At 43.5% G+C, this 23116-nt stretch overlaps 1 protein-coding gene across 2 annotated transcripts in view; it reads left to right on the forward strand.

Moving 5' to 3' along the window:
- Positions 1–23116, forward strand: part of DMRT1 (doublesex and mab-3 related transcription factor 1) — a 96462-nt gene that overhangs the window by 51278 nt on the left and 22068 nt on the right. Inside the window, exon 4 of one of the 2 annotated variants that reach the window (XM_070376118.1) lies at positions 3493–3640. In XM_070376118.1, the coding sequence (XP_070232219.1) occupies positions 3493–3640 (148 nt within the window). The remainder of the gene's footprint in view (positions 1–3492; positions 3641–23116) is intronic. The other variant, XM_070376119.1, reaches the window with a different exon arrangement.

Consider the following 23116-nt stretch of genomic DNA (forward strand, 5'->3'; position numbering starts at 1 on the left):
CGCACGCCCTCTTGAAGCTCCCCTCCCCACTGCACCCCTCTAGGCTGTCACCCAGTGCTGAGTGGAGCTCCCTGTGTTGCACAGCAGCTTCCCAGCGGTTGTGCGTCTTACATATGGTGATATATATGATGCTTTCTGAAAACATGGAAAAGGAATTAAGGAAAAACAAACACCTGAATGGATTTTGAAATTGTGTTTGTTTCAAGATTTAGTTGAAAGGAAAAAAAATCCATGGTTTATCTGAATCTCTTTTCAAATATCATACACATTGGGATTGGCAGCAGTTGGTCAGTCTGTTTGTCAGACTTAACCTTTTGTATTTTTTACTGGATACTGGGGATTTCATACTTCTCTGGGTGTGGGAAATACGTAGGTAATCCTAGAACACAGGTGTCACAGTGGATTTACCTGGAGAGCTTTGAAAAAACCCAGGGCCCAGGCCACATCCCAGACCATTGAAATCTGATGCTCTAGGGGCCCAGGCCACATCCCAGACCATTGAAATCTGATGCTCTAGGGGTGGAACCAAGGCTTAGATGCTGGGTCTTCAGCCTCCCTGAATTCTAGTGGGAGTAAGGTTGAGGACTAGGGTACATTTTTATAAATAAAATTTTACTGGAACATAGCCATGCCCATTCATTTCCTGATTTTATAGAGACCCCGTGGCTTGCAAAGCCTGAAGATATTTACTCTTTGGCCGTTTACCAGAAAACACTTGCTGACTCCTGCTCTAGTGAAAATTTTTTTAAAAAGCTTTACAGTAAAATTCGTAGTAAAAGAACAAGATTTGGTACTTTGCAGAGCCTTCAGGGTCAAATTCCGTCAGGGTTTTTTTAATATATAATTTTATTTATTATTTTTTGGCCGCGCTGGGTCTCTGTTGCTGCGTTTGGGCTTTTCTCTAGCTGTGGCGCTTGGGCTTCTCACTGCGGTGGCTTCTTTTCCTGCAGAGGATGGGCTCTGGGGCTTCAGCAGTTGTGGCCAGTGGGCTCTACAGCACAGGCTCAATAGTGGTGCACCGGCTTAGTTGCTCCAAGGCATGTGGGATCTTCCCCCATCAGGGAGCAAACTCCTGTCTCCTGCATTGGCAGGCGGATTCTCTACCACTGAGCCACCAGGGAAGCCCTGTCAGTTTTTTTGTACATGGGAAAAACAGAAAATCGTTTTCCCTGAAGAGCTGACTGTAAGATATTGTGAAACTGGAAGAAAAGGTGCCCAACTCCCACCCAGAGTGGGAGACTCCATGGGTTACATTAGGGCACTGAACTTAAAAGTCTACTCTTGGTTTCTAATTCAGCATGTTCATTACTTAGGCTCTGTGTTTGACTTGACACAGGGCTATAGAGGCAAAAATGGCTCTTTAATGTAAGGTGTGTTGGAGATTGTTACTTCCGCTGCAGCAATTCTAGATGACAGCAGACCCCTGAAGGAAATCCTTTAGTTCTGGAGAATTTCATATATAAAAAGAAAAAGAATGAAAAAATTTAACTGCTTTTTACATCATCCCATCTTCTCTCAGTTCAGGTAGGAAGTTGATGGCTGTAAACCATTGGTCTTTCTTTGGGCACAGTCCCTATGGGCTGCAAACAGGAGAGAAAGGATCCTTTATTTTAGTCCCTTGAGCAGAATTGGCATCTCCTGATTGAGACGCTGATTGAGAGCATGTCACTCTGGGAGGCCCCACCCCACACTTACTGAGTCAGAGTCTACTTTTTAACAGGATCCCCAGGCTGTTTGAATACACATTAAGAGAGCCCTGGGAAGCACTAGTCTTAATTGATAACTGTGTCTGTGCAGTCAACTGACCATTGATCCTCACTTTAAATGATTTCATAGCCTCTTAATGGTTTCTGACTTGGAAATAGCCAAAGGGGAAAAACTGTCTGCCTTTAATGACTGAGTCCAGGTACAGCTTGCCTGCCCTCTTATTTAGGAAAGATTTATATAATGGTAGAAAATGAAAATGAGGTGACAGAGTTAGAAGAAATGCCATTTTATATGTATCAGAAAAGCAAACTAGAAAGGATAAAGGGAACTTGCCAGATAAACTCCACTTGTAGGGAAATAATCAAGTCTTTGCTTCTGCAAGAAGAAATAATCCACGCATATTAGAGCCAGCATCCTCTGGGGAGCAGTAAGGAGTGTCAAAAATGAATGCCTGAAACTTCTCGATTAGCACAGGGAGTTAGGTCTTTCCACCAAGCAAAGCCATAACGTTCAGCCGTACACATAGCCCTGTATCCCGTAGGAAATTGTCCAGAATTTAGACATTCATGGAAAACCTTGAGGAAGCCCAGTACCTACTTGTATCCTACCAGGTTCTGCCAAGTTAGTAGTATTTTCTTTATCATCTATCTTTATAAAGATCTGATTGAAAAACATGGTTTTTGAAATTAGTTCTTAATTCTTAAACAGAATTGGCTTATCCTTGAACAGTCGCAAATTGTTGACCTTTTAAATAAAGTTAATACCATCTGAATTTAGTTTTTTAAAGGCAGTCTAAGTAGTAAGAGTCTAGCTATTGGTCTGGCTGTTCTTGGTAGATCTGATCCCACGTTAGTGCTCACTGTCTGTACCAGCCAGGTCTGTGCAGGATTTGAAATAATTCTAGTGTTTGTGAAAGTGGCCAGGAAGAGCTAGGAAAGCGGGAATGGGAACCCTGGTTAAGCCTGGCGGTTCCATCTCCTTAGATTTGAATGAGCGGTCAGAATGCTACAGGCACTGCTCCTTCCCTAAAAGCTACTTGAGGTCCCCAAGGCAGGGTCTGATTGCCAGGAAAAATTCTGTTAGCTGAGTGTCAGCTGCCACTCCTGCCAGAGGAGCAGCGTTTGCCTGCCTTCTGCCTTCCAGATTTCATGTCCTGTTGGTGGAATCCAAATCACCTCCAGAAGCCCGGAGACAGGAGAGCCTGAGAGCCTCAGCTCCCAGACTTGGTTCCTTGCTGCAGGGAAGAGCACAGGAGGGGACAGGAATGGGCTCTGAGTGACAGTGTCCAGTGTGGCCTCATGTTGAAGATACCAGCTGACTCTCACACAGGGTGTGCTTGTTCTTTTTTTAAACATTCTCTTGATGTGAACACTGAAAAATAATCAAGGGTAAGATGCCAGTTTTACACATGAGACATGTGAGGGAGTGAAATATTATTTCACATTTTAAATAACTTGTTCCTGATCAGACGTGCTGGTCAGTGTTACAGGGGTTGTCTTGGTTCACAAGTAGCACGCTCTGATCTAAAAGCACTTACTAGTGCAGCATCCTGTGACCAGTTGGCATCAGAGGGGTACTTTTGAGGGGACCCGGGGATAGAAAAGGCACTCCAGGCTGCACAATTCTAGTATTTTTAGATACTAGAAATAGTGCCCTGGAGGAGCATACTTATTCATGGGTGAGGACACTTCCAACTTTAAGAGATTGTTCTGTTAATTTAAAGAATTGGGTAATTCTTGTAACATGTAACTGTGGCCTCAACATACTCCCTCTTTTTTTCTTAAGCAGATGAAAAACTCGGAGAACCGCCACGCAGTGAGTTCCCAGTACAGGATGCATTCTTACTACCCGCCTCCTTCCTACCTGGGCCAGAGCATGTCCCAGATCTTCACTTTTGAGGACAGCGCCTCTTACTCGGAAGCCAAAGCAAGCGGTAGGTTCCTGGTTACACAGTCTGGATTTGAGGTGGAGGGGATACCTGCTAGCACTGGGTCTCTGGTCCTCTCAAACAGCTTACCAGTTAGCAGCTGTTGGAAAGGCTGTATAAGTATCCTTTAAAGTACTTAGTTATGGAATGGTTTTTGCTTTGGTCGATTCTCAGTATCATGTTTCTCTCTTCTCGGCACATAGAGCGGTGGGAATAAGATAGAGACTCCCATCAGAAGCCACAAATATATTTTCTGGAGGATCAGTATGCAATATCAGGGGCCCTTTAAATGTGGTTAAGTCCTGATATTTTTGGTGGAATGAATCTGTGTGTATTGGAGACTAGTTTTCCAAAACTTTTCCAATGTAAAATTGAAGGTACATTCATCTTTCACAGGGGGAAATAACATAATAAAACATTTTTGAATACAATAGATCTCAGAGTTTATGCAGTAGCAATGCAAATAACTCTGATATAATGGCTTGGAAATAAAAAATGACTGTTTTAACTGACAGAGCACTCTGAAATACACAATTCCTCAACTTCAGTTTTAACTTTCTCCCCAGTGTTTACACTGTGATGGTAGGTAGATCTTTTATGGCTGCTGTGTTCTGGTCCTATTTTTAAGTTCTTTGTATTTCAGCATCACGTTTTGATCTAGGAAAGTAAGGAGCAGTCACAATTCAGGAATCAGGGCAATAGTGAGTTGGGAGAGAAACCCACTATTAGAACATAACTCTGTACTGGACAAAAGAAGCTGGTTTTCTGGATAGCTTGATTCTCTATAAAGAACTGGCTTCTTTGTAAAATGAGTATTTCAAGAATGAAAATTATAACCATGCTTTGATTTCCAAATTGAGAACAGTGAAGTCTAGAAAATCTGGAAAAGTTACTCTCTCTTTTCCATACTAAATTAAAGGGTTTTGTTAGTACAGAATACATAGGTCGAGGGGACTGACAGTGTGAACTATGGAGAGACTGAATCACACATTGTTGATTACACTTTGACTTTTATTAATAATAATTTTTTCAGGAGTGGACAAGCACAATTCTGTTTTATAAATATTCATACTATTTAATATTTGCCCATGTGGTCCTTTTTACATGTTGTGTTTGATTCTGTAATTTGAATTATAAGATCCTTAAGGACAGGGAACGTCTTATATACCTTTTTAGCTGCTGTGATATGTATTTGTTATTCATCAGTTTGAGGGAATGAATGAACAAAGGGATGTGATTTGTAGTAAGTATGATTTGTAAGTAAGCTTGGTCTTTAAGAAGACACCATCTCAAAACAAAAGGTTCAGATTCCTAACTCATTGTTTCAGGAAGCCAGGGCACAATTTAGGAATGAAGCAGTTAAAGAAATGTTTGTTCATATAGCAAATTAGGACTGAAACTTACTTTCGAGAAGAAATTGCCTGAGCTGTTTGCTCTAGGAATAATGGGATATTTTTAGAAGCACTGGCATTTCTGGAGACAGAGGTGTAAATTCAGAGCAAGGCAGTAAGACAAAAAGATAAGAGGAAATTTATTAGAGCAGAGAGGAAGGAATTTGGAGAGGTGCAGTAGACATTTGAATTTATGGCAGAAAAGGAAGAGACTCAGAAGGAGAGAGGTTACAGGGGAAAAAGGGGGAAAAAAGACCAGCCAGCCCAGTGCCCATAGTGAGAGACTGGGTCAATAACGCCTAAAATTTCCTAGGACTCTTCTGGCGATACATGTGTTTGAAAGTCTGGTGTGAGGAGACCTCAGGCGTAGCCTTCTGGTCCTCCTCTAACTCACTGATAATTAATCAGGAGGGGCAAGCTTCAGACATGAGGGAGATAGCTAGGAAGAAATGCAGTGGAATCTCAGCAATGTCTGCTTTGAAATGGCCATGGAGAAGGAGAATATGAATTAATAGGAAATCCAAGTCTCAGATTATTTTTTAAAGAAATAATGGTTTTATAACTTCCAAATATCTGGTGTCTTGGGTTTCTACATTGCATGACACTTTTATAAAGCAGGTGGGAAGGGATGGAGAAGGAGAAAGTTAGGATCATTAGGAACACCCTAGGATCATCTCCTGGGGCATCAGTTTTATCGTCGGCACAGATACAAGTGGGGGCCGTTTACGCCCTCTGGTGAGTGGGGTGAGTCTGGTGACAGGATGTGGGGACAGGGATGGGGCATCAAGATAGTCATTTGTGAGAAGGTGGTAGGGGCTGGCTGATTACCAGTTACATTTATCAGTTCTACCAGGTTTGAGTTGAGGTCCTGTGGTGGGTTGCATTAACAAATAATGATTTGTAAATAGTATATCAGTTATCCTATGTGGGGACTTATAAGTAATTTGAAAAACAGCCTTTTCAGTAGATTTAATGTTTTGTTTGTAAAGTCTTAAGTATAAATTTATCCACTAAATCCATTTTTCTTTGGTTTCTTTAAAGGTAAGTTTAAACCTCTCTTTGCTATCTAAATACATGTGTCCAAGTTCAAGGTTTTCTTATGGTTTTGGTGAAGATTGTAACATGAAAATGAAATGTAGAGAGGGAAGGAATTACAGAGAAAGTTTTACTTTTGCTGTGTTGCTTCTGTTTAATATTTTTCTTTGCAAAAAGGCTAGGATCCATTCTTTCTCCTTCTATGTCCTGAGAAGTATAAGGACATAGGTCAGAAATGGTGAGGCCTTGGTGTGTAAGACTTCGTGAACCATTGCAGGGACTTTGGCTTTTATCTCAAGTAGATGGGAAGCCCCTGGAAGGTTTCCAGCAAAGGGGTGACATGTCTGCCTGTGGTTTTTAAAGATCACTCTGGCTCTTGATTAAGAACAGACTGTAGGGATGCATGGTAAAGGCAGGGAGACCAGCTGGAAGACTGTTGCAGTAATTCTTGCAAAAGATGGCAGTGGCTTAGTTGGGATGGGAGTATGGGAGGGTTGAATTCTAGGTACATTTTGAAGATAGAAACAAAAGATTTGGCGATGCATTTGGGATGTGACATAAAGGGAGAAGTGAAGGATGACTGTAATTTTTGATCTGATCAAGTAGGATCTTGAGGTTTCCACTTACTCGGGTAAAGAAGTCCACGGGAAAAACAAATTTGCAGGAATTAGGAGGTTAATTGTGCACATCTTAAGTGTGCTTCCCTGGTGGCTCAGATGGTAAAAAAATCTGCCTGCAATGCAGGAGACCTGGGTTTAATTCCTGGGTCGGGAAGGTCCCCTGGAGAAGGGAGTGCCTACCCACTCCAGTATTCTTGCCTGGAGAATCCCTCAGAAAGAGGAGCCTGGGAGGCTCCAGTCCATGGGGTTGAAAAGAGTCAGACACGACTGAGTGACTTTCACTCAAGTGTGAGATGTACATAACTCATCCAAGTGGATCTTCAAGTTAGGGGTTGGATGAATGAAGTCTGAGGTTGAGGGGAAGTGTCACTGCTGGAAATAAAACTTGAGAGTTCAGTATGTAGGTGTTATTTGAAGTTAATATGGTAGGATCACCTGGAGAAGTGAGTGTAGACAAAGAATAGAGGACCGAGGACTGAGCTCTGAGGCCTGCCAAGGTTGAGAGGTTTGGTAGATGAGCAGGCCCAGCAAAGGGTAGAGCCAGGTAGGTGCCTTCTCCTGCCCATGAGGTAGGATGAAGGTACCTAGGGAGGCAGGGAAAGAAAGCATCTCAGTGAACCAGCTAAATAATGCTGATAGATCAGATGAGGACTGGAATTGGCCATGGGCTGTTGAAAGGTAGAAATGATCAGGATGATCAGTGGCCAGTGACCATCAGGATGGTCAGTGATCAGGATGATGAGTGGCCAGTGTGGTGGGGAGGTGGGGACCAAAGCCTGACTGTGCGTTCAAGGACACATGGGAGAGAAGCGTCTGGGCAGTGAGTGTAAACAGCTCCTGAAGGAGTCTTACTTGGAGGGGAGCAGTACCTGGAGAAGGTGGTGAGTTCAAGGAAAGTCCTTTCTTCTTTTTTAAAGAAGGAGGTTATTATAATAGGTTATATTAAGATAAGCTGGTCTTGGGTGTGTGGGGGGGCACAACTGTCCAGGATAATAGCAGTGACTCTTGAGTAAGCAAGGTGGGGGGATCCCCAAGGACACCCCCTCATAGGGCAGTGGTCCCCAAGGTAGGGGCTGGGCATGTTTTGTCACTGGTCTAAGAGGAGATCAGCAAAGGAATTAAGAGTAAACAAAAACTTTACAGCAACTTGACAAAGCAGTTCTATCTATTGAACAATAAAAAAATTGGGGCTGGCAGATTTTGTCTTTCACTTTTCTAGAATTTCATTTTTACATTGAAGTAAAATCCACCTGACATAAAATTAACCATTAACCATCTTAAAGTGTACACTTCAGTGGTATTTAGCAGGTCACAGGATTGGCCACTTGCACCTGTCTAGTTTCAAGTCATCTCCATCACCCACAGGGAAACCCACACCCGTGAAGCCAACACTCTGCACTCTCCCTTCCACCATCCCTGTTAACCACATCTGCTTTCTTGTTTCAGTGGATTTACCTATTCTAGATGTTTTGTGTAAATGGAAGCATAATATGTGGGCTTTTGGACTGTCTTCTTTCACTTAGCATAATTTTTTCAAAGCTCGTACAAGTTGTAGCATGTATCAGTACTTCATTCCTTCAGTTCAATTCAGTTCAGTCCTCAGTCGTGTCTGACTCTTTGCGACCCCATGAATCGCAGCACGCCAGGCCTCCCTGTCCATCACCAACTCCTGGAATTCACTCAGACTTGCATGCATCAAGTCAGTGATGCCATCCAGCCATCTCATCCTCTGTCGTCCCCTTCTCCTGGCCCCAATCCCTCCCAGCATCAGAGTCTTTTCCAGTGAGTCAACTCTTTGCATAAGGTGGCCAAAGTACTGGAGTTTCAGCTTCAGCATCATTCCCTCCAAAGAAATCCCAAGGCTGATCTCCTTCAGAATGGACTGGTTGGATCTCCTTGCAGTCCATGGGACTCTCAAGAGTCTTCTCCAACACCACAGTTCAGAAGCATCAATTCTTCGGTGCTCAGCCTTCTTCACAGTCCAACTCTCACATCCATACATGACCACAGGAAAAACCATAGCCTTGACTGGATGGACCTTTGTTGGCAAAATAGTATCTCTGCTTTTCAATATGCTATCTAGGTTGGTCATGACTTTCCTTCCAAGGAGTAAGTGTTTTTTAATTTCATGGCTGCAGTTACCATCTGCAGTGATTTTGGAGCCCCCCAAAATAAATTCTGACCCTGTTTCCACTGTTTCCCCATCTATTTCCCATGAAGTGATGGGACCAGATGCCATGATCTTTGTTTTCTGAGTGTTGAGCTTTAAGACAACTTTTTCACTTTCCTCTTTCACTTTCATCAAGAGGCTTTTTAGTTCCTTTTCACTTTCTGCCATAAGGGTGGTGTCATCTGCATATCTGAGGTTATTGATATTTCTCCCAGCAATCTTGATTCCAGCTTGTGTTTCTTCCAGTCCAGCGTTTCTCATGATGTACTCTGCATATAAGTTAAATAAGCAGGGAGATAATATACAGCCTTGACGTACTCCTTTTCCTATTTGGAACCAGTCTGTTGTTCCATGTCCAGTTCTAACTGTTGCTTCCTGACCTGCATACAGGTTTCTCAAGAGGCAGGTCAGGTGGTCTGGTATTTCCATCTCTTGAAGAATTTTCCACAGTTTATCGTGATCCACACAGTCAAAGGCTTTGGCATAGTCAATAAAGCAGAAATAGATGTTTTTCTGGAACTCTCTTGCTTTTTCCATGATCCAGCAGATGTTGGCAATTTGATGTCTGGTTCCTCTGCCTTTTCTAAAACCAGCTTGAACATCAGGAAGTTCATGGTTCACGTGTTGCTGAAGCCTGGCTTGGAGAATTTTGAGCATTACTTTACTAGCATGTGAGATGAGTGCAATTGTGCGGTAGTTTGAGCATTCTTTGGCATTGCCTTTCTTTGGGATTGGAATGAAAACTGACCTTTTCCAGTCCTGTGGCCACTGCTGAGTTTTCCAAATTTGCTGACATATTAAGTGCAGCACTTTCACAGCATCATCTTTCAGGATTTGAAATAACTCAACTGGAATTCCATCACTTCCACTAGCTTTGTTCATAGTGATGCTTTCTAAGGCTTACTGGACTTCACATTCCAGGATGTCTGGCTCTAGGTGAGTGAGTGATCACACCATCGTAATTATCTGGGTCGTGAAGATCTTTTTTGTACAGTTCTTCTGTGTATTCTTGCCACCTCTTCTTAATATCTTCTGCTTCTGTTAGGTCCATACCATTTCTGTCCTTTATCGAGCCCATCTTTGCATGAAATGTCCCCTTGGAATCTCTAATTTTCTTGAAGAGATCTCTAGTCTTTCCCATTCTGTTGTTTTCCTCTATTTCTTTGCATTGATCTCTGAGGAAGGCTTTCTTATCTCTTCTTGCTATTCTTTAGAACTCTGCATTCAGATGCTTATATCTTTCCCCATATTATAATTATATGTACGGAGAAGGCGATGGCACCCCACTCCAGTACTCTTGCCTGGAAAATCCCGTGGACGGAGGAGCCCAGTAGGCTGCAGTCCATGGGGTTGCTCAGAGTCGGACAGGACTGAGCTACTTCACTTTCACTTTTCACCTTCATGCACTGGAGAAGGAAATGGCAACCCACTCCAGTATTCTTGCCTGGAGAATCCCAGGGACAGGGGAGCCTGGTGGGCTGCCATCTATGGGGTCGCACAGAGTCGGACACGACTGAAGTGGCTTAGCAGAAGCAGTAGCATTAATTATATGTATGGATATACTGTATTTTGTTTATCTGTTAATGGATATTTGACTTGTTTCCACTCTTTTTTTTGGCTGTTGTTAAATAGTACCGCTATGGATATTCACATATAAGTCTTTGAAGATTTGTTTTTAGTTCTTCTGGGCATACATACCCAGGAGTGGAATTGCTGGATCATATGGTAATTCTGTGTTTAATTTACTGAAGAGCCTCCAAACTGTTCTCCACAGTGGCGATACCACTTCACATTCCCACCACAGTGTATGAGAGTTCCAGTTTCTTTAACTAAAAAAACACACTATTTTCCATTTTTTGCATTATGATTCTAGAAATTCATTTTTATTGTATTTTATAAAAGCATTAGATTGTGGCAGACTGGAAGCTGAAAAAAGGATTTCAATAGAACAGGTCCCTTCTTGCAGATAATTTGAAAAATACTGACCTAGTGTCCAGGTGTGGAGGGCTGGTTTGTTTATGTATGAGAGTAGCCAGCTCAGAGTAACAGCTGCAGGTTGTTTAGAAAGTGATGATGAAACATTCTGGAAATGATCTTTCCTCAACTTGGAATAGAGGCAATTTCCACAGTAATACTGCAGTGTTAATAGATGCCCACACGTCTGCAAGTAGGTGGCATTTCACATCTATGAAAGTGTTAGTCCTCAGTCCTGTCTGACTCTTTGTGACCCCATGGACCATAGCCCGCCCGGCTTCTCTGCCCAGGGAATTCTCCAGGCTAGAATACTGGAGTGGGTAGCCATGCCCTCTCCAGGGGATCTTCCCAACCCAGAGATCTAACCCAGGTCTTCTGCATTGCAGGCAGGTTCTTTACCAGGGAAGCCCCTTCATATCTGTAAACAGGCATTTTTCTCTACATATTGACTGCTTGAGTAAGTTCTTAGAGTATATGTGGCTGGCCAGCATTTTCAAAGAGGTTTAGATTTAAAATGGTAAAGGTGAAAATACTTAGATATTTTTGTCTATTTGTCTTACAGTCTCAGTTTGAAAGTCAGAATTGTTGCATCCTGTTTCTTCTGGGTCTTTGGCCTCTTCCAGCTTAAAGAAGTGACGGGCTCCTATGCAAACCCACCCTTCCTTACATTCAAACTTTGCCTTTTTTAGGAGACAGAAACACAGTTGAGGTGCTTATTTTCTATAACGGGCTGTTTATGTAAAAGTCCTCGGACACACATAGGACATGAGCAGCTCTGTGAGGCCAGGGGCAGAGCGTTTACAGTTCACCCAAAGGTCAGATGGCCAAGGTCAGCAGAAAGGCCTCCTGAGTTGAAGGCCTCGTGTTCCTTTGTGATATCTGGGCAGCTCACAGAGGCCTCTGTGAAATAGGGTTTTCTGAATGCATTCAGCACTGGCAGTTTTGTAGGCCAAATCTAGAAGTGCCTGATTTCACTGATGGCATATGCTACCTTCCCCACAAGTCGTCCTGACCAAACGTGAAGTGGTTGAGCTTTCGTTCCATAGAACGAACTTTCTTGATGTTGTGCATCCGAGTTGGATTTTAGCAAAAGATGATGAGGTTGAGCCTCCCTGTTTCGCAGGTGAGAACAGTCAGGTGACACACAGGCTTCTGGGTGTTTTTTTTTTTTTGGCTGCATCGCTTGTGCAGGCTCTCGTCAGTGAGAGTGCAGAGTCTGAACCTCTGAACAGCCAGCAAATTCCCTCTGTCTTTTCTGACAACTTCTTTTTCTTCCTGCATGAGACAAGAGAGTGCTGATGTTGACATGTCCTCTGTGTAGCATGCTGCCTTTTGACAAGGCCACCACCAGTCTAGAAATAGCAGGTAGTTCCCAGGGCCCAACGTCAGACTGAGGGACGTCAGACTCGCTCGTGAAGGAAGTTCACTCACTGCAGCACTTCAGCAGGAGTTATCAGGATGTATTCTCACACGCGGAGGGCAAGGAGCGAATTCATTCATCTTTGTATTTCTCCAGGTGCCTCCCAAAGTGCCATGCTCTCAGAACTCCTGGGGGTTTCATGGTTTCTTGTATGAATAAGAAACTGACCTCTGGGTCCTTTCTGCAGGTGTCTCCCTGACCCAGAGTTGGGGATTCTGATAAAGCACTTGGTGAAATAAATAGGGCATGGAAAAACATGGGGTGCAACCCCCCAGGCTGCAACATACCCTGGATTTATATCATGTAAAATTCTCTCTTTGGAAAGCTTGAATCTTGAAGACTTAAATAGTTGAATATGACGGATTTTTGATTAATAACACCTCTGCGTGAGAAGTCAAGAGAAGCTTATTCTCTCTTCAGGCTAAGAGAGGCTCGATGGAGTTGCAGGCGGGATGCTGTGCCACCTCTGAGTCAGTTTGTAGAGCTGAAGAAGAGGTGCAGACATAGGAGCTCAGCTCCCGGAACCACTTCCCTGGTGTTCTTTCTGCGGGTGAATCCTGTGCTTTCTTCTTCCCTCTTTCCTTTTCTCACAAACATGTAACTCTCATACTGTCTGTAACACCACCCCCTCTGTGTGTTGTGGGGATAGCGCATTTAAGTCTAGTGGTCATAGTATTATCCCCATTTAGCAGATGAGGACAATGAGACATGGAGACAATGCCTGTGAAGTAGGGAAGAGAAGGGTTCCTTATTTCCATGCCGCAGGTAGAAAAGCTGGTCAAAACCCCCAAAAAATAGCCTTAAAAAACTCACAGGATATCAGGTGTGGTATTTACATTACTATTTCTAAAGCTGAATGTAAACTTCAAAACATGTTTATCTCTTGATTAACATGATAAAGTCAATGTTTGATTTTGTGGTGATATTTGAGTTTTTTTGTTTAACAGGAGGGATAGTGCAACAAAGTGCAATATTTGACAAAGGCAAACATTACAAAATTAAATAGCTAGTTATTAGCTTTGAAATTTAAAGTGCAAATAGAAAACCACTTTTTAAAAGTTTTTTTTCCGCTCTCCGTGGACATGATTATTATTTTAAAATTAGTGTGAATAAAAGGCTTGTTGATTTTCCCCAGGTAATTTTTTTCCCTTTGGCTATGCCCGTGGCAAGTGGGATCTTAGTTCTCTGGCCAGGGGTCAAACCCATGGCCCCTGCAGTGGAAGTGAGGTACCTTAACCACTGGACTGCCAAGGGAGTCCCATCCTTAGATAACTTTGGAGAGAAACAGTATTTTATATTCTGCGTAGTCGGCCAGTGGCTTATCATGAGGTGGATTTTACATTTTTGGTTTGTCTTTTAAATACAGAGCACTTTTGCTGAGGCTTTCCTTTGGGCTAAAGATTGTAGTCAGTCGGGAGCACAGAGAGCAGAGCTCTGGAAAGCACAGTTTTAGGAACTCCCAAATGTCCTGAAAGAACCAGGTTGAGCACCATGACGAGACACTGCTGGCCTGTGTTTTCAGGGCTCATTTTATCTTGATGGGCTGCATATGTGATGTCAGGCCCCTACCTGACTGCTCAGTGCAGGGAACCCCATCCATCTGTGGGCACATCACACCCCATCAAGTTTGCTGATTCTGTTATTCATTCAGTGATCACTTGTCTTTAAAAATCCTGAAGAGGCAGCGCTAACATGGGTGTGAGCTTGGGTGGACAGTAGCTGCCCTGGGCAGAGTGTCCTACATGATCATGCTTGAGATTTCCTCACTTGAATCTGACTTGACTCCATTGGGCCTCAGCAATTTTTCTCAGGCACAGTGTGGAGTAACTTGGAGTTTATGTTCCCTCCTCAGCTCCTCAGAGGCCCAGCCCAGGCCAAGTACAACTTGAATAACCTTCAGGAAAGCTGTGCTGTCCTTCTGTCGGCCGCTGTCTTTGAAAATTGCCTCCAGAGTTAGTGAGCAGGAACAGTTAAGATTTACAAACAATGATGAAGCTTGTCATGCATCTTTCACCATTCATCATCCAGGTGCGTGCCTGGGCGGTGAAGTGTTCTTCATAAAAACCAGCTCAGTGTGAAATACACCTCGCTGCAGTGTTTACTGCTCTGAAGCTCGTCAGCGGCCCTTTATAGTAAATCCAGATTGCGATGTGACATTACAGTATATCATTGCCCGGCGCGGCGGGGTTTACACTGCGAATGAGTGCAGTGCACACCAGATGAGGTGTCCAAATTGAGTTATGTCAGAATTTGGCTGTTATATGGGGATAGCTTTTGTTTTCCGAACACTGAAAGTTAGCTTTATATGTATTTATATTTATATATAGGCATATACTTCCCATCTTGCACGTATACATGGGTATACAGTATATGCTGGGGTCAGGTTCCAACTGGGCTTCTGCTGTAAAGAATGGTGACCGGCTTTTATGTCCCTTCCAACTGTTGTTCACTGAAATTGGCATCAGCGGAATCTTTGGGGGAAACTAGAGTAGATGGTTATTTCATGATAGAGGTGGTTTCATTTTGCTGTGTGTAAAGTGGTCATATTTTCCATTCTCTCTTACACACAAAAAAAGGGCCCCTCTCTCCTGGGATTATGGTAGTACTGGAATGATCCCTTGGCAGGAGGGTGAAGAGAGGAAACGACACAGGACCGGCCTATCGGTCTGAACACATGCACTTGGAGGAGGGCTCTGAAGTCCGTTGCTTGTTTATTATTTTTTAGTGGGTACCAAAATCCTAGTGCTGCCTCTGTTATCTTGAAAGATGCTGCTTCCAGGAGAAGATTTATGGTGTTTTAGCTGAAATTGGCAAAATAAAAGAGCACACTGAATTTATTGCATGATCGGGTTTATTTACATTCACCCTAAAAGCGCCGATATTAAAAATGAGCTCCATAAAAAAATAATATTCAGAGATAACGCAGGCCCTGCAGTCCCACAATCATCTTCTTAACACGCATGTTTTTAACTTTGCTCTTCAGTGTAGCAGGGTTGTCAGGAGAGCCCCTGTGTGGTCTTCACACACCTGGCACTGCACTGAATCCAGGGCCTGTCCCTTCTATACCCCAGATCTAGGGCAGGGGTCCCCCCAATCTGGATGTGAATATAGCCCTCCCACCAGTGTTCTCCGCGCTTCTTCCTGGATGTGTTCCCTCTTGGTTGCAGGGTTTCTTACTTGAGATGGATTATCGGCGGCACAGGACACTGGTGCAGGTGTGCAGTGCTGGCCCCTGGGGAGGGTGGGACAGCAGCCTCCCACTGACCATGGTGCCCGAGGAAGGAGAGAGCAGTCGCTCGTCAGCCCAGCGCCGTCGCTTCATAGGGCTGTAAGATGGACACAGGTGTCCAGTTAAGGGTAAATGTCACGTAGTGTCTGTGGTTTATGTTCATGTTTAATAAGTATGTCCACAGTATTTTATTATGTTGAAAATTATTTGTGTCTGAATCTGGCAACCTCGGGCTTCATCCGAGTCCCTCTGAACCACCGTTTTCTGGCACTGGGGTAAAAGGCAGAAATGAACGGTGGATGGAGGAGAGCCGTACCTTCACTAAGCGTATTCAGCAGTTTTAAGAGTTGTTTCATTTATATCTCTACAAAAATAGTACAAGAGGCAGTGCTGATCATGCTCAGAATGCTTTCCTGTTTTGGTTGAAGCTCTTTATGGGTTTCTCCATGAAAAATTTCTGGATTATAAATTCTCCTTGCATATGTTAACTGTGTTGTATCTTCCTCTGTCTAGGTAATTTGTAGGTCTGGATGTTTCTTTTATCATATTTCATAGGCTAGCTCCATTAATATAAGAGAAAATAAAAATGAGCCCACTGTTGCTTAGACTCAAGATGAAAATGTATAGTTTTTGTGAATGTGGTTCAGTTGCCCCCTTGTATCTTTACCGGACATTACAGTGAGTTTTGAACAAAACCAGCTCCTGTCTCTTTCTTGAGACCTCCCCACACCACACCAGGATGTGAACCAATGACTCAGTCAATAAACAAGTGGTGAATTCATGGAGTGCCAATTATGTGTTTGTGGCCCTAGCATTATGCCCAGGAGGTGAACAATGGCCCAGAACATGCTGCAGTGATGCCTAAGTATCCCCATATTTTGGGGACACAGGCCCTTCCCTTCGTGTCCAAAGTAGAATAGTCTTGCTTCTGAGCCTCTGCAGGGTGTGCAAAGGAGCAGCCATGTGCCATGCTCTGTTGAGCATTTTCCAGACTTGGTTGGTGACTTTGCCGTGAACCTAAGACAACGTTTCCTTCTCCAGTTAAAGAGGCCAGGATCACAACCAGACTCTGGATAGGTATGCTACATACACAGCCCTTGCCAGGCTTGTTTCCTGTTTTTTATATGGCTGTAGAGGTGGGATGGCAAAGGAGAAAATGAAAGATATGCCCATCCGAATACAGAATTCCAAAGAATAGCAAGGAGAGATAAGAAAGCCTTCCTCGGTGGTCAATGCAAAGAAATAGAGGAAAACAATAGAATGAGAAAGACTAGAGATCTCTTCAAGAAAATTGAGATACCAAGGGAACATTTCATGCAAAGGTGGGCACAATAAAGGACAGAAACCATATGGATCTAACAGAAGCAGAAGATATTAAGAAGAGGTGGCAAGAATACACAGAAGAACTATACAAAAAGACCTCAATGACCCAGGTAACCACGATGGTGTGATCACTCACCTAGATCCAGACATCCTGGAATGTGAAGTTAAGTTGGCCTTAGGAAGCATCACTACAAACAAAGCTAGTGGAGGTGATGGAATTCCAGTTGAGTTATTTCAAATCCTGAAAGATGATGCTGTGAAAGTGCTGCACTCAATATGTCAGCAAATTTGGAAAACTCAGCAGTGGCCACAGGACTGGAAAAGGTCAGTTTTCATTCCAGTCCCAAAGAAAAGCAGTGCAAAAGAATGTTCAAACTACCGCACAATTGTACTCATCTCACATGCTAGCTAAATAATGCTCAAAATTCTCCAAGCCAGGCTTCAACAGTACATGAACCGAGAACTTTCAGATGTTCAAGATGGATTTAGAAAAGGCAGAGGAACCAGATCAAATTGCCAACATCCGCTGGATCATAGAAAAAGCAAGAGAGTTCCAGAAAAACATCTACTGCTTTATTGACTTACGCCAAAGCCTTTGACTGTGTAGATCACAGCAAACTATGGAAAATTCTTCAAGAGATGGGAATAGCAGACCATCTTTCCTGCCGCTTGAGAAATCTGTATGCAGGTCAAGAAGCAACAGTTAGAGTTGGACATGGATCAACAGACTGGTTCCAAATAGGGAAAGGAGGACTACGTCAAGGCTGTATGTTGTCACCCTGCTTATTTAACTTATATGCAGAGTACATCATGTGAAATGCCAGGCTGGATGAAGCAGAAGCTGGAATCAAGATTACCAGGAGAAATATCAGTAACCTCAGATATGCAGATGACACCACCCTTATGGCAGAAAGCGAAGAAGGACTAAAGAGCCTCTTGATGAAAGTGAAAGAGGAGAGTGAAAAAGCTGGCTTCAAACTCAACATTCAGAAAACTAAGATCATGGCATCTGGTCCCATCACCTCATGGCAGATAGATGGGGAAACAGGGGAAACAGTGACAGACCATATTCTTGGGCTTCAAAATCACTCCAGATGGTGATTGCAGCCATGAAATTAAAAGACATTTGCTCCTTGGAAGAAAAGCTATGACCAACCTAGACAACATATTAAAAAGCAGAGACATTACTTTGCTGACAAAGGTCTGTCTAATCAAAGCTATGGTTTTTCCAGTAGTCGTGTATTGATGTGAGAGTTGGACTATAAAGAAAGCTGAGCACCAAAGAATTGATGCTTTTGAACTTTAATGTTGGAGAAGACTCTTGAGAGTCCCTTGAATTGCAAAGAGATCAAACCAGTCAATTCTAAAGGAAATCAGTCCTTAATATTCTTTGGAAGGACTGATACTGAAGCTCCAATACTTTGGCCACCTGATGAGAAGAACTGACTCACTTGAAAAGACCCTGATGCTGGGAAAGATTGAAGGCAGGAGAAGGGGACAGTAGAGGATGAGATGGTTGGATGGCATCACCGACTCTTTGGACATGAGTTTGTGCAGACTCCAGGAGTTGGTGATGGACAGGGAAGCCTGGCATGCTGCAGTCCACAGGGTCCAAAAGAGTCAGACACGACTGAGCAGCTGAACTGAACTGAATACTAACTGAATGTTGTACTAAACTGTAATCTTTGGTACTAAAAAAGTTGTACGACCCTCATTGCTGTCTTATTTTCATCATCCTCAAAAGAATCTCCATATGGAGTCACTCCTCATTTCCACCTCCTTCTCAGTCCCTGGAAACTATTATTCTACTTTGTGTTTCTATGGATTTGCCTATTTCTGGACATTTCTTATGAATTGAATCATATAATATGTAGCCTTATTATATTTGACTTTTTTCACTTAGCATAATATTTTTGAAGTTCATTCAAAGTGAGCCATGTAACAAGGCTTCATTCTTTTTTCTAGCCAAGTAACATTTCAATATATGAAAAGGCTTAGTTTGTTTTGAGTTCCAAATGTATTGCAGGTCCTGGCAAAACTGTTAAACCCTAAGATTCTCAAGAGGAAATACTTGTTTTATATCATTCTGTTAAACTGTTTATCTCATTGTTAAACATCTTTCAACTCACCACATGAATGTCTATAATAAGTAGAACCTACTGTATGAAATCAAATGACACCCATAACTGGCGTGCCTAGGTTCCCCATCCCCAGCCCGCCAGGTCGTGTGATTTTCCTGTTTTATATTAATACTATTTACACTAGTCTGCTAGGGCCGCTGACACAGAAGATAATGGGCTGGATGGCTTAAGAAACAGAAATTCACAGTTCTGAGATTTAGAAGTCTGAGATCAAGGTGTCATCAGGGTTGGTTTCTGGTGAGGCCCCTCTTCTTTGGTCTTTCCTTTGTGTATGCAGAGAGAGCAAGCTCTGATTTCTTTTCCTCCTCTTATAAGAACACTAGTCCTGTCAGGCTAGGGCCCTACCCTTAAGACCTTACGATGTAGCTTCATTTATGTCCCTAAAGGCACCGTCTCTAAATACAGTCACATTGGATGCTAAGGCTTCAGCTTATTGATATAAAGGTGGGACACAAAGTTGAATCCGTAACACTGTTGAAGGGTTTAATGTCTCTGAACGTCTTCCTCTTCTTGATGAGGTTCCTGGGAAGTAGAAGGATGCTGACGTCAGGGGGCCAGTGTGTAGACTGAGTGGAGAATCTTCTCTGGCCTTACTGCTGACTGTCCAGCATCTGCTGCCCGTTCACTCCCTTCCAAGCTGTCCAGCATGCTGACCCCCTCACCTGCAAGCTGGGTCCCCAGAGCACAGAGGTTTTTAGAGATGTAAAATGCCACAGCCAGGCACACCCCACTCACTCAAAGCACTTCTTTTCCAGATTGTTGCTTTTCTTTTTTTCATCCCTCCCTACTTGGTTTCTTCTTTCTCTCTCTCTCTGAATTTGGGGAAAGAGTTTCTGATTCCTTGCAATTTTTGCCCTTGAAGTGGTCTGTAACCTTGAACAATTAAACCCTGATATACTGCTACAAATTAGACTCTTTGCCACTTTTCCTGGCAAATAAGGCAGATAAGAATTAGGGCCTTCCTGCCTAGTGAAATGAGTGAGAAAGTATTGCATTGTTTCCTGATGTTATTATGAACCAATTCAAAGGTTGCTTCATGGTAAACTTGAGGTTAGTATTTATGAATTAGTTAATGGCCCTTACAGGTCAACCAAATAGAGAAAATAATCTCTTACTTTATGAAGCACTTTGACCTACATCATCTTGTTTAATTCCAACAACAATCTTCTTAGGTAATACGAGGCCTTTTTTTCTTGACACCAGTTCTAACACAACCTACCATGGTGTCCTACCATTCAGTCCAGTTTTAATACTGGGTATCTGGAGTTAACTGAGACCCCATGGGTTAAGGGCTCAGTCTCACAAGACTGCCCCCGTGTCAGACGCCAGCCATAAATGGGGTGCTCAGGCTACACACATTTCTGTCTGGGCCATTACAAATCTGGGGGTTCCCACAACTTCTCCCTGGGTTTGATAATTCACTAGAATGACTCACAGAACTCCAGAGGACACTTTATTTACTGTTACTATTATGAGTTTATTATAAAGGATATAACTCAGGAATGGCCAATGGAAGGGATGCCTAAGGTGAGAGATTAGGAGAGGGTGGGGAGCTTCTAAGCCCTCCCAGCACCCCCATGTGCTCACCAGCCAGGAAGCTCTGAGAATCCCAATCACTGAGGGGTTCTTAGGAAGGGTTCATTACTACATATGAGTGGTTATATCATTGGCCATCGGCAATTAGCTCAATCTCCAGCCCCTCTCTTTCTCTGAAGGTTGGGGGATAGGGCTGGGTGTTCCAGGCTTCTCATCAGGGCTGGGTCTTCCTGGTGCTCAGCCCCCACCCTGCATCTATGAGTAGCCCCCATCCTAAAACCATCTAGCCCACCAAGTCACCTCATTAGAACACAGAGGCTCATATCACCCTTCTTACTTCAGAAATTCCATGGGTTTTCAGAGCTCTGTGGGCTTCCCTGATAGCTCAGTTGGTAAAGAATCCACCTGCAGTGCAGGAGACCCGGGTTCAATTCCTGGGTCAGGAAGATCCGCTGGAGAAGGGGTAGGCTACCCATTCCAGTATTGCTGGGCTTCCCTTGTGGCTCAGCTGGTTAAGAATCCACCTGCAGTGCGGGAGGCCTGGATTCAGTCCCGGGGTTGGGAAGATCCCCTGGAGAAGGGAAAGGCTGCCCACTCCAGTATTCTGGTCTGGAGAGTTCCATGGTCTGTGTAGTATATTGGGTCACAAAAAATTAGAGATGACTGAGTGACTTTGGCTTTCACTTTCACTTTTGGGGCTCTGTGCTGGCAACAGGGACCAAGTCCAAATATCGTTCTGTGATGATAACACAGGTTGGTAGAGCAAATATCTGTGACCCTGTTTTAGGGAAGAGCACTTGCTGTACAGACAGCATAGGTGGCAGCCGACCGTGAAGCTGAGTGGTCTTCTCCCTGATTCAGTGTCTCCCTGGTTCACTTTCAACTTCACACTGTCCCACAGAATTGCAACCCTTGTCTTCAGCCCTCTGCCTTAGACCTGCCGCAGCTAGTGCAGGAGCTCCTGGGCACGGAGGCCTATTTATGTTTAAATTAATTAAAAGTCTAGTTCCTCTGTCACACTGGCCACATTTCAGGTGCTCAGTAGCCATCTGGGGCTGGTGACTACCGGGCTGGACAGGGCAGAAGTAGAGCGGTTTCCACCCTCAGTTCTGTTGGGCAGCGCTGTCTCAGTTAGGTGAAAGCTGTTTTGTTAGGACTTTTCGAGTGATGAAGTGGGGTGACATAGCCTTTAAACCTAAGATAAAAGAGTGACACAATGACCACAAGTTCATCAGACACACTTTAAAAGTCTTTTGTGGGCGCATCAGCGCTTATTCAAGTGGCCTGTCAGGTTGAGGAGAAATAACTGACTTGGACTGACTGAACTCTGTCTGATAAAGTGTTAGTTGATCTTTGGGTCTAATTGTGGTGCATGCTTTTGTTTTGTTTTAAATAACATGGAAGGAAGTAAACTAGAACCCGGTTGGTCTTAGTCCAGGAATGATAGTACTTGCCCAGGGCGGAAAATCTGTCTCCTGGTCGTGGGGCAGCATGTGAGTCTTGGTCCTTGCCAACGACTGCTTACGGTAAGCCAGGAGGGTCAAGGGGCACTGGCCCTTCTCAGACACAGCAGCTCAGACACTTTCCCATTCCCCGGGGTGCCTTTGTGCTCTGTTGGCCGTGTGCTCAGATGCACAATTTGTAACTGTGATGAAGTCCAGTTTGCATACTTTGCCTTTTGTTGCCTATGTTTTTAGTGTCATGACCAGTAAATCATTGTCAAGTCCAGTGTCATGAAGCTTTTCTCGATGTTTTCTTCTAAAAGTTGGGCTTGGACCTGCTTTGAGTTAGTTTTTATATATGGCGTAAGATAAGGGTCCAGCTTCATTCTTTTGTGTGTGGATATCCCAACCCCATTTATTGAAAAGCCTTTCCTTTCCTCATTGAACAAGGCAGAAGGGGAAAATGGTGAAAGAGTCAAAGTTTGACACTTGCTTGTGGCTTTTTTTTCTATGATCATCAGAGAAGAGTAGGCATTGAGTATTGAATGCACAGCACAGGCCTACAGTTGGCAGTTGAAGATGATCCACCTGGATCTCTGTGCGTGCGTGTGTGCAAAGTTGCTTCAGTCGTGTCCGTCTGCCAAACTCCTCTGTCCATGAGATTCTCCAAGCAATAATACTGGAGTGGGTTACTGTGCCCTCCTTCAGGGGATCTTCCTGACCCAGAGATCAAAACTGTTTCTCTTACATCTCCTGCGTTGGCAGGGGGTGGATCTCTGTGGTAAGTAGATTTCCTGGGGTTATTTTTTACTTTTGTTTACTTATTTCTCCCTCCTATTTCTACAGTATCTCTCCCCCCCACCCCCCGCCACTCCTTAAAGTGCTGAAATAAAGAATAGGATAACAAGGGAAGGGAATCCACAATCAGGATCTTAGTGGGTAAAGCTGTGAGAGCAGAAGTGCACATAAAACTGGCTGGTTTTCCATTTTTCTGCTTGGAAGTAAAGTGTTTCTAATAGAAAGGGACAGACAAATGTTAATTTTTAAAATACTCCGTTTTAAGGGGTCATCTGAAGCTGCTTGTCAGTGAGACATGGCAGAACCTCTTTGAGTGAGCCCCAGTGGCAAAGCCATGGAATCCTTTTGTGTCCTTAGGAATATTCCCAAGGCAACACTTCTGGAGCTGAGAGCAGATAAATAA

This window comes from Bos mutus, chromosome 8, assembly GCF_027580195.1.
Source record: "Bos mutus isolate GX-2022 chromosome 8, NWIPB_WYAK_1.1, whole genome shotgun sequence".
NCBI lineage: Eukaryota > Metazoa > Chordata > Mammalia > Artiodactyla > Bovidae > Bos > Bos mutus.